At 44.8% G+C, this 21,238-nt stretch overlaps 1 protein-coding gene across 1 annotated transcript in view; it reads left to right on the top strand.

Annotated features, from left to right (window-relative positions):
* The window catches only part of HS6ST2 (heparan sulfate 6-O-sulfotransferase 2), a 220,146-nt gene extending 199,155 nt beyond the window's left edge, over positions 1-20,991 (top strand). Inside the window, exon 2 of the mRNA XM_075007632.1 lies at positions 19,738-20,991. Within this exon, the coding sequence (XP_074863733.1) occupies positions 19,738-20,437 (700 nt within the window). The 3' untranslated portion in view covers positions 20,438-20,991. The remainder of the gene's footprint in view (positions 1-19,737) is intronic.
* The last annotated feature ends 247 nt before the right edge of the window (positions 20,992-21,238 follow it).

The raw sequence follows: 21,238 nt of genomic DNA, 5'->3' as shown, positions 1-21,238 counted from the left end.
GTATGCATTTATTTGTAATTCTTTATGTAGCAGCATCACATACTTGATGTGGCTTTTTAAAACATTCTTTAAATCATTTTGTGTGTTTATTTTTGACAGCAAAACTGATGAATGTTATTGCCTCGTGTGAGAGTTGGTGCCAGAAGATGAAGTTCTCTGTGCAAATGATTTGAAAATAAATTAATATCAGTATTACAGTTTATAACTCAATCCAAACTTTCTTTCATATATTATGAAACAGAATTGATTTACTTTTGAAATAGAAACAAAGGGTTTAATAAATATTGACTTGACAGAAGTCCCAGTAGTGTACTGTGAAACAATTTTTAGGTTAACATATATGATTAATTTCTAGCTGCAGTATTACTAGAATGGTGGTGGTAGAATTTTTTTAATAGGTTGGGCATTTATAGCTGTACCATTTTATTTTTGGTAAAGATTTGAGTAAGTGACCATGAAGTGATTACAAGTGCTCGGGAAAAGGGGTTACCTCACCCTCTATAAGTTCCTATTCGCATAATTATCTTAAAGAGAGAGATGTGGGTAGCAAGCTGAGATCAGAGATGTTTGTATGGTTGCTAGTCCAGGTTGGCAAAAAAATTTCTGCTGCATTAGGCAGCTTGGAAAAAACCTAGAAACTTAATATATTTATATTGTTCACTCCAGTTCAACAATATGTGCCTACAAGTCATTTTATTTTATTTGATCCTCGGGCAGTTGCCCCATCCTAGCATGTTAGCTCAAAGAAGCAGGCAGATGAACATATCAGGAACACTAAACCTGATCAGAAGATGTACGTGTGCAGAGAGGAAAGCCCAGTCTTATATTTTATTCCATTTTAATGGCACTGAGTATGCTCTTATATTCAACCACGTGTCTTCTAGTGGAAAACTACAGGGCAAACCAGGAAGTGTGTTGAACCACTGGTTGTATTAAAGTTATTGAGTATTTTCCTCTGGCCACTACATAATAACTGGCTTTGCATGACACATTGGAGACAGAGCTAAAATACAGAGGGCTGTAATACAGATTATTTTTAAACTAAATATATGGTTGTAGAGCATAATGTCTATTTTAGCATAGTAATTCTGGTTCCATAGATACGAAGTAACTGTTGGCCTTGGCATACGAGTTGTGTTTTACAGATTATGGTTATTTCCTACATGTCAAAACTCCAAATTTTTCTACTAAGCAAACTCTTCAGTGGCAACCTGGATTGCCTCCACAATATATCACTGTGTGCAAGAAAAATGAAATCTTTATGTGCCATATTATGAATCAATGAGGCATTAGGATTCTTGGAAGGGTGAATAGACTCTGAAAGATGAAAAATTGCCACAATTCCCATCACTGTAAACCACTGTTTATGGAGTGTAGACTTTGTATGCCGCGCAATTATCCCTTACCAGTCAAAAACAATTCCAGCAACTCTGTTTACTCTGATGGGGTAAATATCCTCTGATTTATAGCAGGGACTGTGGCTGTTTTGCAGCAGCCTAATGGCGTTTTCCTTGCTGCTTCAGGAGAAGCAAGATACTTTTCAATAAATCTGAGAAAGGGAGTGTTACTTCTAGGGAAGCTCTTATCCAGATTTTGATACCAACCCTGCGAGATGCTGCATACCTGCACCTCTCTTAGAAATCAATGGAGTTGAAAGGTGTTCTTAAGATGGGAGTTATAGGGGGAGAAATTCTCACTTACTGTATGTTTGTACAGTACCTAGCACAATGGGGTAGATAGAACGCATGTCCACTTGTCAGCACCCATGTTCCCTGTAAACTGCGCACTTGGGCAATTGCCCAGAAGAAATTCAAATGCCACACGGCTGATTAGCAAACACCCACAGCCAGCAGCGTGTGTTTCTGTTTGTTATGCTGCAGTACACATAAAATATATTCCACACATGAATGGAAAAATTAGAGGGAACATTGCTCAGCACTACAGAAATACAAGTAATTGTTGGCATCTTGCAGGGTTTAGGCCTTAATTTCCAGAATCTGTATTCCACCCTCCTCTACTGCCAGACAAGCCCTCTGGTGTCTTTGGGTTTGTTCCAATGTAACTAAGGGCACCATGTGGCCCTGAATTCTGTTCCTTGGGATAGTTGCAGGTGGAAAGTTTCTGAGGCTGTTCTCAGTGGTGACGGATGGCAGAACAATGAGGAGTGGTCTCAAGTTACAGACTGGGAGGTCTAGGTTGGATATTGGGAAAAACTGTTTCACCAGGGAAGTGGAGTGCATTTCCTAGAGAGGTGGTGGAATCTTCATCCCTAGAGGTTTTTAAGTCCCAGCTTGACAAAGTCCTTGCTGGGATGATTTAGTTGGGATTGGTCCTGCTTTAGGCAGGGGGCTGGACTGGATGACCTCTGAGGTCCCTTCTAGCCCAGGGATTCTATGATTCAGCTCAGCCTAATTTTGATTTAAAGAGTGAAATGGGTCTCGCAGCTGAATTTAATTTAAATGCTTACAATTATGATATCCTCTAATTTATGGATAACCATGTTTTGCCTTAACTTGTGGGGGAGGGTGATGTGCCTTCTTCTGAAAGCGTGTTACTAGATAGCTTCTGTATTAAAAAGAGCCCTCAAGGGTGCTTTAAGGAATTTTTTGAAAAGGGGTTGGGTTTTTTTTTTTTCAATTTTCAGCATTTGCAGAAAAGCCAGTGTGAAGAGATACTGTGAGAAATCCACATTTATGATGGAGTCTGAGCAGGGTTGTTTCAGCCGTCGTTGGGCCTGATTCTGGTCCCCCTTACAACAGTGGCACCTGATTTCTGCCAATAAAATGGAGGTCAAGGACCGGTCTCTTGTTCTGTAAGGCTGCCCTTCCTGTAAACTAGCTGGGCTGTGCGGGTTGCGTGCCATTCAGTAGTTAAAATACCACTCTTCTAACACCACAGGGAGCTCTGTGGGGGCACCACTCTCTGGCACCCTTAGTACGCTCTACTCTGCATGTCAGATCCCTCCAGGCCAGCAACAGAGCCTCAATAATAATCTGTTCTCACCGTGCCCCTCGACTCTAGGACTGCTGGTCTGATCTGCCACAGGCATCATTAGAACAGCATCTTCCCAGTCTCTGCCTCCAGGTGGACAAGGAGACAGACTGGAAGTTGCAAGTGTAGTCTGTGAGCATGGTGCTCCCTCTTTTATTGGAAATTCCCTCTGCATAATGCATACAAGACCTTGTAACATGTTTGTGGGAAATGTGGTGGTACTGACATCTTATTCTCAGTGCCTTGTAAACCCTCTAGGTACCTCCTTAGGCCCAGACCCTTCAAACTATCCTGCCCAGCCCTGTGAGCAAATAGTATTTCCGTTTTACAAGACGGGAAACTGAGGCAGATTAGTTATGACCTGCCTGGGGAAATGCAAAGAAATCTATGGGGATTAGAACTCCACAGTCCCATTCTCAGTCCTTTTAATTGTGTCTCTGGGTGATAAAGTTTTTTGTGAACTTTTTTTTAAAAGACCATTACTTCCTGCTTTCGGTAATAGCCAAACAGGCGCCTCCCTCTAAAAGGCCTCAGGGTGTTGCTTTTTTAGGAATAATTTATAGAATTAACAAACCAAATTCTCTGTGGGTCACTGTCTGTGGGAATTAACCTCATCTACTGGGACTGAAACACTGCAGGCTGCTTGTATGACATAGCTGAGTTTGATGGCTCGTCATCAAGTAAGAATGCTTGGTGTGGGGGACACGCACTATCGTTGGTCTCCTTTGACTGTCTGCACTAGGTTTGCATTCTTGGGCCATGGGAGTCAGGCATAATTTTAATCTGAGCTTTTCACTTTCAGATATTAGTGCAGGTTTAGAAGGCCCACAGAGGGAGCTGATAGTCTCATTTACAATGTGTTGCTATTAGAATAGGTACCTCCACGTTCCTGACTGTTTCAGTTTATTCACTAAGTTTGTGTAAACTAGACAAAGAGATGGAGTTTAGGACAGAGCATAGAGATTGGGAAGCAAAAAGGCTGCTCATTTGGTGCTTGAAGAAATTGTATGTGGTAAACAGAACAGAAGTCAGTGCTGCATGTAAACAAGGCTGTCTTCATCTTGGGCTAGGGCCAGTTGGCATACCTGACATTTAGAGTTATGCGAGGCAACAGCTTACTGTCCTAAGACTATGGTATCAGTTTGACATAGTAGATTGGGAGTGATTGTGCCCTGTCGAGAGTAGAATTTCTGATGTTTGGTCATCAACCATCTGTTTTTTCTGACTCTACTAATTCTTCAACTCCTGTAATTCCTGTCCCTAGGTCCCCAAAGCACTGCTTTCATTTCAGCCACGTCTCAGGAATTCTGAACCCCTGACAGACTGCCTGGCTGTTTCAGGAAGGGTCTGTCTTTCTGTCAATCAGTCCCTCTCTGCTTCAGCACCTGCCCTTCAAGGAGCAAGAACACTTGAAATCATATGTAGTCTCTGTGGCTGTAACTCAGAGTATCATTGGTACAAAACCTTGGTTCGAGTACATTTAAATATCAGTTTCCAGTGTCTGGTTAGAGGACAGCCTTAAACTAGCTGTGAGACTGATGCCATCCCTGCATGGTTCCTGCTGATGACAGTGCGGAGAAGTTCCTTCAGCTGTTTATGCGAAGGCTGCTGATTCTCCCCTCTTAATTAGACCACTGGGCAATTCTAGCTGAATTCCCCGTTCCTGAAAGGATCCTTTTGGTTACGTAAAGAGCTCTCTCTCCTGGTGCATGGTCCCCTGTGCCTGACAGCATCTTCCTCAGGAGCTTATAATACGTCAGCCCCACTCCTACACCTACGCACACACTCAGGAAAATTCACATGCTCCAGCTATGAACTTTTAATTGGTCTGACTCTTCAGAACAAAGGCCATGTTGTCATCTAGATTTGTGATGCACACAGATCAGTTGGGCCTTGTTCCTGGTGAGGGCCTCTGGGCACTAATTTAATGAAAAGAAGAACTGTAGTTTGAACCTCTCAACTTGGAATGGTCTCATCCAGCAAAACCCATAATCCAGCATAAGCGTAGTTAGCGAGATGACCACTTATCAAGGGTGTGCCCAAGTTTCCCGTGGTCCCATAAAGTTTGTTTCCAGCCACCAGTCCTGGCTCTCAGTGTTCTGTGCTGTTTTTTAGCTGTAATTTACCCCTAAATGTCTTCAAAGAGCCCAGTGAGCAGTGGAAGTGTTGGTAAAGCTGTTAGACAATACTGACCTTCCCCCAGCCCGGCAAATTCTCTTCTTCAGCAGCAGTCAGGTCCCAAGGGTGCCGGACGAGAGAAGTTCAAACTGTACTCATACTCCTCAGCTGTATTTCTGCTCCTCTCCCACTGTCTATCCTAGGGTAGAAGCTCCATGAAGGTCAGGCAGGACCAACTTGGTCAGGGAAATAAAATACTTGTCCCTCCGACCCATTCTAATATACTGTGTGACTTGCTTCCTCTTCTCCGCAGGCTGCTTTTCTTGTTTCCTCCCTTCCAGACACAATAGACACTCTTGTCATGGGGATGGCTAATAAAGCAATTGTGTCTTCTGACTCCATGCTTGTCCTTGCGGAGTGTGGATCCCATGTCCTTTTGCCTGCTCCGAGGTGTGGGGCTTCCTTGCCTGTCTGTTAGACAAGTGCTTCCCAACCCAGGGTCCATGAACCCCTGGGCATCTGCAAGGATATTGCAGTGAGTCCTTGATGAAAAAAATAAATAAAAATGATCATAGAAAATAAGTTTTAAATCAATTGCAAAGTTACAAACAATTATTTTTAAATTGAACGTCTTCCAATAATGTTATTAACTGCGGTCTGAAAATCTAAGCTGCAGTTTCCTTTTTCATTTAATGAAGTGTACAGAGAAGCTAGAATTGGCTTTGATGGGGGGGCTGCAAATGGTTGGGGGGTTGACTGGGGAGTCAGTTGGGGGTCTGCACTAGTGAAAAGGTTGTGTTAGAGCACCAAGCAGTTCTCAAGTGCTAGGCTTGCCGCTCTCCGGGCTAGCAAGAAGATACAATCCAAGCTAAGGCATGGGGAGTCCTGCAGCTGGGGTGCTCCCCCTCCCTCCCTGGGGGTTTCCCCCCCTCATGGGGATCCCTGCCAGAGAATATTCCCCAGGCTGCATCCTTGGCCTACCATGCACTGCCTGTCGTTGCTCCCTCACTCCTCCCATGTTCATGAGGATGGGTGGAATCAACCCTGTGGTACAGGAGGACGCTGTTTTTATTTTCTCTTACTCTTTTTTCTCCCTTATCTTCCGGAACTGCTGTATTGGCTGAGTGAGAAGCAAGGCAGTGCAGTCACCGAAGGTGTGAGCTGGGAAAAGCTGTGGCAGCACCCACAGAAGTCTGTACTTGGTACCCCTTGTGATGGGGTAGATTAAACTCCAGTGCTCCCTACAGGAGGCCAGAGGTCTAGCCACACCCCATCCCAGTGAGAGGAACAGAAAAGAGGTCCTCCAGGCAGGATAGAGTGTCTGTCTCTGCAGCAACCAATCAGGACCCAGCGGGCTGGTATAAAAGAAGCTGCTGGGCTAGGCTCTGGCAGTACCTCACAGGAGCTCAACCCCAGCAGGTCTATATACTGACTGGGAGACCAGCACAGCTAGGGACAGCTCTGAGTTCTAGCTTTGCTAAGAGCTGGATATGGCCCAGGTCCAGTGCCTGAAGACTGGCCATGAGCCTAACACAAGAACCGATAGCACTGCGGACAGGGCTAGTCAGCTCCTAGCCTCAGAACCCTGAACAAGACCAGACAAAGGAGCATCCAGAGGAAATGACCTAGGGAGAGAGGAAAGAGCCAGATGACCAGGAAGAGACCTTACCCAGCACCCTTTTGCCTCAGAGGGGCACTCACAAGTGTGTGGACCCCATTACACCCCACCCCCCATCCATCTGAGGAAAAGAAGAAAGCAGAAGAATCATAGAATCATAGAAGAGTAGGACTGGAAGGGACCTCGAGAGGCCATCGAGTCCAGCCCCCTGCCCTCATGGCAGGACCAAGCGCTTTCTAGACCATCCCTGAAAGCCATCTAACCAACCTCTTCTTAAATATCTCTTAAGAACATGGCTGTGGCCTGCCATGCTGTCATTGGCCATTGTAGGTGCTTTAGCTTCTTTTCCAATAACCCGAGAGCAGCGTTGCCTGTGCGCTGGCTGCTTGGGCAGCAGCCCAGGAGAAATTCCAGCACCATCCGGTTGATGAGCCGAGCGCCTGTAGCTAGGCCTTGGTTTCCGTTGGTGGTGTATGTGTACATGCCTCTGCGCATGTAAGTTTATATTCCACAGGTGGATGGAAAAAATCTGCCCATGGATGGAAAAGATTAGAGGGACCGTTGCCCCCAGGGAAAGGAGGCTAGCACCCCGTTCACTGACAGACTTGGACATTCGTGGACGGTGCGTGCTTAGTTCTCAGCTTCAGTCTCTCAGTGCCTTGGCTCACAGCTCCATCAAGCGCGAGTTTAAGATGAAAGGCCTCGCACCTTTACTGGATGGCAGCTGATCCTTCCAAGAGCTATTGAGCAGCACAGCTGCCCTCTCGCCTGTGCCAGGGACCGGTACTCTTCTGCTCTGGCACCAAGAGGACTTTTGACCTGCTGAGGTTTAAATGCACAGAGCGAGATTCAGCTGTGGTATAATCCAACAAACTTTGTTAGCGCTGTGTCAACATATACGGCAATGCCAAGCCAGCAGTCTGTGCGCAGGGCTTTGTTTAGAGCACTGCCTACAAAGACAGGGCTGATTCCAGCCTTGAAATGAGCAGATGCAGCACCATCAAAGCCAGTAGAGTCATTCCTGCTTACCCTGGAGCTGAGTTTGCCCAACTGTCCTCATATGGCTAACTCTCTCAGAAGACCATTCCTTTCAATGGAAGAGAAGCCATCGGCATGTCAGGAGCTCTCAGCCTTGCTCAGATGCCATGCCAATGAGTCGGACCCTAACCCTTACGTCACCAGTATCCAGATGTCTCTCAATCAGGCAACCATGGTGCGGGACCTTAAGTCTGAAGAATTCTGATAGATTCCATTAAGCAAAGGAACCAGCTGCCCGCTCCCAATTCAGCAAAACACTTAAGTCCCTGCTGAAGCCCGTCCCTATTTATCAAAGCACTTGAGCCCATGCTGAAGTCCTAGTTAAGACCAGACTTTGCTGCAGAGGGGCGGACTCCTGCATCTGGGACCAGGAGATTAGTATAAACAAAGAGGAGTCACTTGACATTTTCTGCATCCTATATTGAGTCACTGAGTTTTTCAAGAGCTCCTTAACTCTAGGTAGGACCAGAATCACTTGGGGGTTTATGCCATGTGCAGACATTTGCAGACTTCCATTTCTATATGTGTACTGACTTTAAAAGTTTAGCAAAAATACCATTTTTTTTCAAATTTGTAAGTTAAGAAGATTCAGAGTCTGCCCTGCCCCGCACCCCCTGCCCTCACACTCCCACCTCGGGGCCATATCTCTGCACTGAGCTAGAGCAGTGGGATGTGGATGGAATCTGTGACCACGGACTCTTCTTTCAGAATGCAGCAGATTGGTTTCATCTCAACCAATCTCTTGGATAAATGTGTCCTTTTGAGTTTCTCTGTGCCAGGGAGCTAATGGGGCTTTCCAGTTTTCCAAAGGGACAATCATTCAAGCAGCAGTCTTTTTTACTGCCAGCGGTCACTGCCAGCACGGTCATTCTTCTATCTCCTCCTCAGACAAAGAAGTCAACTTTTGGCTTACATCACTGTCCTCACATGCAGCCAGAAGCCCCGTCCTTCCTCGGCCTTAGCTCAAAGACCAGACAGTGTCTGCTTAGCAGAGAAAGTCGCTGCAGGAGGCGCCTCCTGGCTCAGTCTGCCCAGCTGAATAACATATTAAGTAGTAGACACTGGGGGCTCAGAGCATGCTTGTGTCTCTGCACTGATGACGACAGCTTTGCTAACACAGAGGGAGGACTGTGTGCCACATCTCCTTCCCGTTAGCCGTGTCACTGGGCTCTGTGTACCGACATCCTGGATTCCAACCTGAGTTTCAAAAATGTCTGTCTTTTAACCCCCAGGCAGAATTGATAGCCCTGGTGATGGCAGTTCTCCATTTACCTCCAGCATCTATGGATGTTAATTGCTAACTGGTTAACTGCTAAGCCTCCCCCTAAATGGCTGAGGCTTACCACTTACAATTTACCAGTGGGGCGGGGTTGGATGCAGGCAGGGTCTCTCCAGCCTGCCTCAGTGAAAGGGGACACCCCTGGTCAGCCAGGCCCCCTGCCGCCTCATTTAATCAGTTAACAGGTTAAGCTTAACTTTTACCCAGTTACCACGTTACATGGGATTTTACATCCCCAACAACATCCGTGTAGCAGAGTGCTTAGCCAACATTCACCCCAGCAAATTGACTTGGCTAGGCTGCCACACCCTGAGAGAGTTATTGAGGTGCTTCTTGGCTCTGTCCGTGGGAGGAAGCACCTGGATACCAAGAGGGGTTGTTTATGCCGTCTTTCCAACCAGCACAGAGCCATTTCTGATTGTGTTGACTTCTTTGTACTGTGGCAGTACGTCAAGGTAGCAGGCATCAGGGCCACTTTACGTGCACTGAATGAATGCGAAGTAAAGACAGACCTAGTCCCAAGAGTTTATTGTGTGATATCCAATCCTGTGCTGCAGATTCCAGCAGTGTGAATAAGCATCCAAACTGCTGTATGTCAGTCTGAAATCAGCCTCCCACCCTCTGGTGGTTCTGTCTATGGTAAGATGTAGTGCATGAGCAAGTCACCCATGTACCACAATGAACATACTTAACCTTGAAATCATGTGGTAAGTGGAACAACTGGTGTCGAATTGGTGCTCTCTCTTTCTCCCTCTCCCCCCAGTTAAACCATTCAACCCCCAGCTTTACTCCAGGGTGCAATTACTCACAGGGAATTGTCAAGAACAAATGAATGTCAAACCCAGCTCTTGGCACTTACTGGCCACAGAATTAGCCTTGTCCGTAGGCTACCCGTGGGGTGACCATCCATCCCGTTTTCAGTGGGACGGTCCCGTATTTGGGATGCCAAAAAGGCATCCCAGCTTATTTTATAAAAGGGTCTAATTGTCCCATATTTGCTGCTCAGGCACATCCGCTGTCCTGAGAGCACAGTACGTGCTGTCTGCAACAAAGGGAGCCAGTAGGTTTGCTTGCTTTTGCCTTCTTTCAGGCTTGGTGAAAGCGGGGCAAGCACTGCCGCTGCCCGGTCCCTGCCACTTCCCCAAGGGTCGAGAGGGGTGGGTGGGAAGCGCTGCAGCTGCCCCCTCCCTGCTGCTTTCCTGAGGCTCAAAGAAGCAGGGGGGAAGCGCTGGCCTCCACCCTCGTCCCCTAGGTGATCTTGGGAGATATGGTCACCTTAGCTACCTGTGAGCTTCTTTGTTCTTTGTTTATACTCATGCAAACCAGGAGCATCTTGAATACCTGTTGTTACCATGAGGGTAGGTTTCTTTCTTGAGTTGGAGGGAGTAAGATACATACATCATTGCAGTTCAAAGTTCAAAAGCTTGATGTTCTCGTAGAGATGAGCTGAAGGAACAAGCTGTTGTGTACAGTAATAAAAATAATCACAAAGCACTGAAATGTCTTACTAGTTGTAGTAGATCGTTCCCAGACACCAGCATCAACCCATGTCTAGTTGGTGTAGGGAGTAAAAAGGTTTTATGTCAACAAAAGGAGTTTGTGGTGACCCAGTAACTGGTCTACTTTTTTTTTTTCTTCAGTAAAGTTTTCACAGGTAAACTAGGGTTTCGAAAAAATCTGCAAAATATTTGGGATTGGGTCTGGTTGCTGTTTAACAAGATGACCTTCCATTCCTTGTCTTCAGTGGGTGATGTGCCTAGGAAGCCCAAGCAGGACCACGTGTAAGAGAAAAACTAGGCAGAGATAAGCAGGAGACTGGAGAGAGATGTGTGTAATGCAGCTGAGGCCCATAATATCATTCCATCTGAACAAACATTTGGAGTTCCCTTCGGCAGACGGATAACCCTTAAGTTTCCAGACTCTACAGATGTTGAGTAAAACTCAAAACACCCCAGGGGTCCACATTTCAATGTTTGTTTGGACGTATTTCCCCCAAATGAATTCAATGCGTACTGTTTATATTTAGGTTTTTTTTTTGCTTTTACTCATAATAATGGTATTGGTTAACATTAAATACATCTGTTGTTCCTCAAACAAGGCATTTTCATGTGATAGGAAGGTAGTGCTAGCAAAACAAAACAAAACAAAAAACTATTGACTTAACTTTACACACAGATTAAACAAAAGAGAATTTTAATTTTCCATGTAATTTTTGTTGATTAAAATGGTTTTGATAAATTCACAACTATTTTCCAGTCCTACACAAAAGGAAGCAAATTCACCAGTTTGACAATTTTCCACCATTTGAATATATTTTTGCCAGCCCTCTAGAGTTTGTAAACACAACTGTGCATCATCAGTAGGGTTGGAAGGATTAGATTTTTATCAACAAATGTCAGCAAGCAATGCCATTTTCACACAAACAGATGAAAAAATATTTCCACCAGTGAAGACAGAAATTTACAAAGAAGCAAAGAGAGAGAAATGCTGCTTGAGAAGTTCAGATTTGATTTAAGGATATTTTCTGTCTTTTGATATGTGATGTTGACAACTTGTGTTTTGAATCTTAGCATCTACCCTCATTATATAATTAGTTGGACACAAACACACACACCCTGACAGCTGGCTCCCTCATAATTTCCTGCGTGAGCGAAAATTCAAATAGGTAAACATTGAGGAAAGGGCTTAAAAATAAACCTCGATTGATATTATCTATAAAAGTAAACACTCAATTCTTCCAAGCCAACATAGGGAAATGGCCAATTTTAGGGGAATGGCAGATTGGAAAGTTCCTTGCCTGCCAGGAGAATAGGAAGTTCTCCAAAGTAATCAGCCTTTTATTATGGAGCAGCAATATGCTCAATTAGCCAGTCAGGCAGTGTAATGGGGACCCCAGGGTGGAACCTGCACTGTGGGCCTGCTGAGCCCTCCAGCACCCACCAGCCTGGCTGTTGGCAATCCTCACATGGTGATTCTGATGTAAGCTGCAAACAGGTACTGAACTTGGCCATCCACAGGCAGGGACACACCCAACTGAGTTACATGAATGATCTCCCAGCCACTCGTGAACCAACAGTAGTGAGGCTCCAGCCAATTCCCATAGCTTCAGTCCTATACCCCAGGACTGTACCATCTTGTGCTACACCAGGCCTCCTGGGCAGTGCAAGTTCATGAAATAGTTTAGGGAAGTAGCTCCCTCAGGGTGGAGAGGAGACCCACTAGCCCTTGTAAACTGAGCTGAAATTTCTCAAGCACTTCAGCCAAAATGCACTGTTTTGGATAAAATATAAACTGGGTCTGTTCGCTACAGACAGACAGGTTTTAAATGATTCTATGAAGCAAGTGCAGAGATCAAAGCTGGTTACTTATGAAATAATAGAGGTGTAGCCTAAGTTGTACACACACTGCAGGGATTTGAATCAAGCTGGATTTCACCCTGACAGATGATACATGCAGGTGACAGTTACTCAGGACACAGGCTGGGACTACATTCCAGCCTGGAACCATATTTCCCCCATTCAAAGTGGTCGTCCTCCAGGTTTGGGAGACGGGGAGAGGTCAATTGATGTCACTTCCTCTCTTTTCTATCCCTGCTGTGATGTGAGGCTTGGGGAGTCCCATTGGTCAGGCATTCTCCATTGCCTAAGTCTATGGGATGGTGGTCAGGAGTGGAGGTCCCTTTAAAGGACCATCAGCACATCTCTGGGTGGTCCTTTGTTGTACCTGTAGGATTGGCTGTGGGAATCTTGCAGTCTCACAGCCTATTTCAGTGACGCATAGAAGTCATGCTTCATAACTTTGCATACAATGACGGCACACACAATCCAAGAGGATATTATTGTTCTACAGATTAGGATTTACAGAATGATACTTCGAAGGGGCTGCTTTGTACAGCATGCTCCCTAACACTGTCATGATGGTGATTATGGAGGTCCTGGGGGCTCCTTTGAAGTATACAGAGTCACCAGAGAAAAGTTCCTGCTATCATTGTAATGGGCAATGTGGCTGTTTGGCTGCGCTTTGCATCTGTGATTTAAAGATTACATTTTTATTCTTGCTGCAATTCATGAATGTATTTGACACCAGAACTAGCAAAACTATATTCCTCGGTCCTGTTGCAAGACCTTTGGTTCAGTTCTGGAAGTATCAGCTATTTCAGTGAGATGACATTGTTGTGGCTAGTATGATATCTGTTAGTCTATAAGGTGCCACAGGACTTCTTGTTGTTATTGTTGTAACTGAGGCGTCTAGCGCTTACTATACTTTAAACAGGGGAAAGCCTGACAAAGACTAATTGCCTACAGAACCCTTTCTCCTGCTCCACTCCAGAAATCAGATGCTGTTTTGGTCTCCCTGTGGTCTCTTGCTTTACTTGCTAATTTTTCTGTTTCTGTAAATTTTTAATTTTATTTTTGTCCCTCCTTTTAAATGTGTATTTTTAAACAAGAAGAATATCATAGTCCATGCTTTTTCTCCAGCCTTACTCTGCCTCAGACTTTTTGTATCCGGCCATTGTCTGTAAAACAATGACACCTAGTGGCTTTTCTTCTGTGGGAAACAATGAGAAATAACAGGCTAGTTGTTGTTTATCAAGCTGTACTGTTAGAACCTTAAGAACAAATTAATATCCCACATACTGATAGCAGCAAGGATGCCAGTTGGAAAGATGACAGTATTACAGTATTGTGGTGGAGAAGTAAAATAAGCATCAGTAGTGAAGTGGGGATAGGAGAGTTATGGAATGATTGCTACTGTTTGTTCAGTCCTGAAGGAGCAGAAATCCGTGACATTAACTTTTGTTTACTTAGAAAATGCCTTCAGTTCCTTAAACAGAGCACGCTGAAAATGTCTCTCTGGTGTCACTGCCGACTATCATGAACCCAGTACTCTTGCAAAAATGTGCAGACAATTCCGTGGCTGTGAGCAGTTAGTTGTGGGCCCAAAGTGGTGAAAGTGAAAAACAGTGTTTAGAATGATGTGTTTTAATTTGCAATCCATAGTATTTTCGTACCACCCTATATTATTGGAATTGAGAATATGGATTCAGTATGTAGAAAAGCTCATATTTTACTATAAAATATGCTGTTTGAGGCAGTATTATAGCTTGTTAGCATGAGAATATCAGAGAGAAAAGGCAAGCAAGTTGGGATCAACTTCTGATTATAAAAGAGGCAAAATTTCCAGCTACACAGAGCACTTATTTTGCTAAACAGTGCTCAGAAGAGCTATCAGTAGTTCCAGAGCTTGTCTCTTTCATCAGTAGAAGTTGGTCCTATAAAGGATATCACCTGATCTACATGGTCTCTCTACTCTGAAGTATGACATACCATTTTCACTGAAAAATATTTTTGTAATATTTATATATCCTCTTTCTCAAACCAGAACATCTTTCTGGACACAAGCAGAAGTGTATCATTGCCATTCATTTGGGTCTATGCTTGTTCTTCCATTAAGCCAAACTTTGTCACGTCTCTGCCTATGGTGTCCTACCATCCAGTCAGTTGTCAGCTTCTAGTGACAATAGTTGTGCTTCCATTATATTCTTTGACATCCCTTCCCTCTGTTTGTCTTCTTCGGTGTCTTCACCATCATCTTTTTGATTGTAGCTGATTCCCACATCCTGATATCACCTCCTGTACTTTTAACTTTTTTCATTTGTCTTGAAATTGTGTCATTTTACAGCTACTCCCTTCTGAACATCTGTCTTCTCTCTTGCCCTCCAGTCTTCTGATGTCTGTTTTGTTTAATGCAGGTACTTCCAGCCCACAGAGCAATACAGTCAATGTTTTATCAGGCCATAATTTCATCCATTTCTGTGGAGCACTAAGGCTCCTTTCCTTTTATACTTGTCCTTGATGGAACTATCAGCACTGATCAATCTTCCTACAGGTAACTAAGATTCTACTTGTTTCAGGAATTCACTGCTACATGTCAAGACTTCATCTATTATCCCTTTGCCAAGATGCAACCGCTTCATCTTGGCATTTATTGTGAGTCCAAGTTGACTACACCAGTTTTCCAAGGTAGCAGAGAGTATCGTCGTTAATTCCAACATGGCTGTCAATATATGTCATCTGCATCAACTAAGGAGCTTAACTCTAGACCATCCAGCCTCCTGGCTTCCAGCTAGTCTATAGTATTCTTAATGTCCCATCTTAAGAACATGACGAAAGTGGTGGTGATTCCATGCCCCTTTCTCTCACATCAAACTTTGAGTTTAACCAGTTGAAGCATGTTTTACCGGTTCTTATGGTCCATCAGGAGCCATTGCATTTATTTTATCTGAAATTCCTTGTGATCTTACTGCTTTCCATAAAGGTGCCCACCATACCAAATCTTTAAACTCCATTCTGACTTTTTACCCCTCAACTGTCAGAGCATGAAGTTCTGATCAATATAACTTTGCCTTTGTTTGAACTTGGCTACTACCCCCTTTACAACTGGCTTTAATTTGTTGACATGATTTCTCCTGGTGCTGCTGGTAATCTTGTATTTCTAATTATTCTGATTGGCAGCATCTCCTGTCTCCAGGATTGGTACAAATATTGCCTTTGGCCGGTCAGCTTGTATCAACCCTTGCCCTTGTACCTTCTTGTACTTTTGCTAATCTTGCTGGCTTTTAGCAGCTTAGCCATTGTAGGGTTAATTCCTGCTTGTCCTGTTTTATGGTAATGCAGATATAGATGTGGGGTGTGTGTACACAGCATTAGTATTTTTTAGCTTGAGGGGTTGACTGATTTAATGGTAAAACCAGCACTGAGAACAGGGCACACACCGATTGCCGTATGTGCCAGGCCTAGAACACCCTTCAGACTAGATGACTCTCTCTTTGGATCTGGCACTCCCACTCCTAACTCCACCAGAGAGGATGATGGTCAGGTAACACTTGGTATTCATTACCCCCGGCCAATGTGCCAGCCCATGCCAGACCTTACACTAGTCATAGTGCCATTGCTCAGCTCCCTAATAGCTCATTGGTTTGGCTTTAGAAAAAGCTTACTCTGAAGCCTCTAGGCAGTGTTACTCTTTACCCATTTCACACTGAAGTCCACTCAAGATGTCCTTTCCAAGAAGGATTCCTGCTGCTGAGGAACTCTTGTGGACATGCCCCTGGATGAGGTGCTATGAACTAAAACAACCAGGGCATTACTCAATACATGCAGGCTGCCTAATCGTGTTGTCCTTTTTCCTTAGCTCCTTCCTTGGCTAGTCCTGGCTAATGTTCTGTCTTTGCAGCCTCTGGTTTGCTCAAGCAAAAAGCAAAAGGAAGAGGGAAGGGATAATTGTTTGACAGGAAGGACACCAGCCATTAAGCAAAAGAAGATTATTTACCTTGGCTACAGCCCAGCTTGAATCAGAGCTTGCTACGGCATTTTGTGCCGAGTCCTAAGCATGCTACCCAGGGTATAGCCCATTAGTATATGAAAAGGGGCCTGGTTTTAATGCTAGCCGGGCTCTGGGCACAGGGTTCACTATGCTGCCTGCTCTGCTGTGCCTCTTTGTGTCTCTGTTGTAAAGCACAACTGTTCCTCCTCTACCGTTATCGTTGACATCTCAGTACATAAGTCGATACTGTGCGTAGCTTGTCCCTGAAGCTTCACAGCTTAAATTCCACCCTGTGCGCTTCCGTGGGGGCAATGACATATCTATCATAGGCCAACTAGAAAAACCTCTCTTCCCACTCAGTTTTAAAGTGTCCCATAGATATAGTGGCCTGTAAATCCAGCCTGTAGCACTTTCTGGTTGCTGCTGTTACAGCGCAGCACATAAAACTGTGCTTTCATGCTATTTACACCATTCTTTTTACTGCTTAACAAAATATATGTTTAAGCAGGAGCTCGTGCTTCTTATGAACAATTCTTTTTCTGCACATAATCATTATTGTGGTGCTCAAGACAGAAACCAGTGCTGCGGCCGAAAATCCTTTTGTTCCAGAGCAATATAATGCATCATTTAATTTCCTCTACTTATCTTTTTTCCTGTTTCCTTTTGGTGCACTGGTATTAGACCAAAATAAATATATCGTGCAATGACTCCTTTGTTGAAGCCTTGCCTGTCAGCTTATTTCACTCCAGTGAAATTAAAGGCTTGTGTCTGTGGCAGCATCTTGTGGACTATAACTTACAAGATCAGAAGATTAGAGAGGCCAGGCGGGTGAGGTTGTATCTTTTAGCAGACCATCTTCTGCTGGCGAGAGATGCAAGCTTTCAAGCCACACAGAGCTCTTCTTTCACTCTGTGTGATTTGAAATCTTCCCTCTCTCTCACCAACAGAAGGAGATCCAACACAAGATACAACCTCACTTTTAATATCCTGCGACCCAGCTGGCTACAGCTGACCTCCGTCATACCAGAAGATGTCACTGTTGTACAAGGAACACATTTATTTGAATTGAAAGGATTCAATTTATTAGTCCGTCACAGGTATGTAGTTATTTGAGATGAATGAATGGCTTGCCTGCACCAGAGCACATGAACGAGGGCACTCAGTATTAAAGAGCAACGAAGGGTCCTGTGGCACCTTATAGACTAACAGAAAAGTTCTGACCATGAGCTTTCGTGAGCACATGGATGAAGTGAGTCTGTGCTCACGAAAGCTCATGGTCAGAACTTTTCTGTTAGTCTATAAGGTGCCACAGGACCCTTCGTTGCTGTTACAGATCCAGACTAACACGGCTACCCCTCCGATATTTGACAGTATTAAAGAAAGCACTAAGCTACTAAACATTAAAACTTAATTTAACGTCTTCCCCAAACTGCATGTTTGTCTGTAATGATCCCAAACACATCTTCTTGTGTGCAAACACTGCAGAGTAAGGCACTGAATATCGCATTTGCTGGTGCCTGCTCCACTCTGGGGAGCCAAGGTACCAAGGTACTGATCAGGGGAGGGTCTGACCCTTTCCTCCAGTGTTGGAATCTTAGAAGGTTTGGACGTTGGGCTCAGATGAGCCCCAAAGCCTTTTTGGTTCTTCTCTGACTGTGCTGGAGTCTCCCTTTGGCTCCCAGGTTTCTGTCAGGCTCTGACTGGCTCCTGGTGTCCCACATCAGAATCAGCCGCAATTCCCCTCATCAGAAAAGTCAGCTCCCAGAATGTATTGCTCCACTGAGGATGGGTGGTGTGAGGGCAGCAGAAGCCCCAGTGAAAGACACATGGCCAGACAAGTTAGACACACTCCCACACAGCCCAGGCAGCAAGACTCCAGTTAGAGGTTATACATGTTCCTCCAGGACTGAATGAAGGTGACTTGGGTTGAGAGTCTGATCAGTTCTTACTTAGTTCCAGGAAGTTGCGACTGGCATCAAGAGCCATTGAGCTTTCTGGGAGGCACCCCTAGGATGGCTCCAGAAGCGCTGTGCACAGGGGAGATATGCCAGCTGCTACACCCCTTTCTGCACAGGGGCCTGCTGTGCTGAAGCGAGCCATTTTGACACAGTGGTGGAAAACACGGGACTCACCCAGAGTGCTGTCTACACTATGGCTCCCAGCAGCAGGTGCACCAAGGGGAGTTGTGAAGAATTGCCTAGGGGTTTGGATGATTTAAAAGGGCCTGGGAGCCCCCAGCTGCCACTGGCACCAGCAGTGCAGGCTTCCTGCCCGCCCCTGCTGCACGACACTCCTGGAAGTGGCTGGCATGACCTGTGGCCCAGCAGGTGGCGCACCATGTGTTGCCCCTACCCAAGTGCTGACTCAGCAGCTGTGATTGGACAGTAACTATAGACAATGGGAGCTGCGGAGGCACTGCCTGTGGGCAGTGGCAAGCTAATGACTCCCTGGCCTCTCTGCCTAGGAGATGTTGCCAGAGGGGTGTGACAGTCACTCGTCGCCTGAAGTAAGTGCCGCCCACCGCCTACACCCTAACCCTGGCCTCACTCCAGAGCCTGCATCTCCCCATTCTCCCCTTCCCCCCACAGACACCCTCCCAGCGCCGGCACCTGCCTCCACATCCCAACCCCAAGCCTGATGGAAAGCAGATGGGCGAGAGTGAGCAACGGAGAGAAGGGGTGGAATGAGGGGGGGTGCGGCCTCGTAGAAGGGCTGGAACAGGGATGTGGCCTCAGGAAAGGGGGCAGGGGCAGGGAAGTGGCTTTGTGTTTGCACAAAGAGCTGGCGGCCCTACCAGACAGGCATGCAGAAGCCCTGGCTGCACCAGAAGAGCGCACTCAGCAGAGCATGGACAGCCCAAATGTGAGGCAGGCTGTGTCTGTGCAGGCCTGGCTTGTGTGTGCATGGGGGCCCATTGACTGTCCTGCCCCGGGGCCTGAAATTGCTCTCCGCAGGCCTGCCCACTAGCAGCCATTCTTGGGTATCAATCCCTAGTGTAGACACAGACGTAGTAAATGCTCCCCTCCAGTCAGGGAAGAGGCACATTTTGCTGTGTGTCGGTGGACGACAAAAAGGAATTTAGCATCTGGGCCATCCAGCACTGTTTGTAAAGTCAGAATAAATTATACTTTGTCTCTAAATACGAACCTCATAGTAAGTAGGGAGATTAGGTGGAGAGAAGAGCTTCCGTGTAGCTTTTACATTCCCATCAGGGATTTAGGTTTATTGTTTTGCAAAACACTTTTCCTTAGAATTTCTGAAGTTTATTAACTAGCTATTCGAACGTCCCTAGATTGTGGCTGTTAAAGCAATGTCTCCAGAGATCCACCGAGTTAAACACCTTTTCTTTTTTTCCCCTCCTTCTCAGGAACTTTTACTACATTACAATCCTGCGTGACCCCGTGTCCCGATATTTGAGTGAATGGAGACATGTCCAGAGAGGAGCAACGTGGAAGGCTTCCTTACACGTGTGTGATGGAAGATCGCCAACTACTGAAGAGTTACCAAGTTGCTACACAGGGGACGACTGGTCAGGCTGTTCTCTTAAGGAATTTATGGATTGTCCGTACAATCTGGCCAATAATCGGCAGGTCCGCATGCTGTCTGACCTGAGCTTGGTTGGATGTTACAACTTGTCTGTCATGCCAGAGGAGCAAAGAAACAAGGTTCTCCTAGACAGTGCAAAGGAGAACCTGAAACGTATGGCTTTCTTTGGCCTTACAGAGTTTCAGAGGAAGACTCAGTATCTGTTTGAAAAAACTTTTAACATGAACTTCATTGCGCCATTCACACAGTATAATAGTACAAGGGCCTCTAGTGTGGAAATCGATGAGCAGACTCAAAAACAGATCGAGACCCTCAATTTTTTAGACATGGAGTTGTACGATTATGCAAAAGACCTTTTTTTGCAAAGGTATCAGTACATGAGACAGAAGGAACACCAGGAAGCCCGACGGAAGCGCCAGGAGCAACGGAAGATCCTGAAGGCAAAACAAGCCCACAATAAAGAACAGAGTGAGGACAATTCAACGACTGATTACATAGGGAATGTGGAGCAGTGGCGGTAATGGGCACTGAACTCTTTTAAGTTAGACTAGTTGAATACCATAAACAAAAACCATACGAATCATAGAAGACAATGTTAGTCCAAACAAATTATGCTTCTTAAATATCTGAAGCAAAAGAGGTTAAAATGTTGCCTTTGCATTAAATGTTGTACTGTATGTGGAAAACTTAAATTTAACGTATAATTAAATTGTCCTTTTTAGGTTTGTTGGATTATTTATGAAACACAAAAGACAGGTGAGCTCTCTGAGAATTGTCGCTTGGACATGTGGAAATAAAAGTTCTTAAATTAATCGTGGGTAAAAATGGGGTGTTGGTATCCAACGTGATGCATTCCTAAACCTCCCTTGGAAGCAAGCTGATTTTCTAGTAATAAGTGATTAATGCACACACATAGTAAAGCGTATGTGCGAAACCTTTCCTCTGTAAGTTTAATTATGTATTTTTAAGGCCCCCAACTTCTTGCAATATTTACCAAGTTACAAAACAGTGAAATAAACTGAAATAAATAAATGAATAAAGAAATATTTGAAATGAATAAAGTTTTAGAGGAAAATATTTACTCCTTTTGTGCGTAATATTGGCTTTTAAAAAGAATAGAAATAATTTTATCTAGTTATACATATAATTAATATTTTAAACTTTTTCTACCTGCCACTAAGAGTTTTAAACTCGGGTCTGTCTCATGTTAGAAAAGCAACACTACACTTTTCTGAATGGAAAGTCAGTGTTAAGGGCACTATTTTAAGAATTTTTCATGGCAGTATAATTTTAGACATTCTGAAAAATTATGGCATATCTTC

This window comes from Carettochelys insculpta, chromosome 13 (assembly GCF_033958435.1).
Source record: "Carettochelys insculpta isolate YL-2023 chromosome 13, ASM3395843v1, whole genome shotgun sequence".
Lineage (NCBI taxonomy): Eukaryota > Metazoa > Chordata > Testudines > Carettochelyidae > Carettochelys > Carettochelys insculpta.
This window is presented reverse-complemented; position numbering and strand designations above follow the sequence as displayed.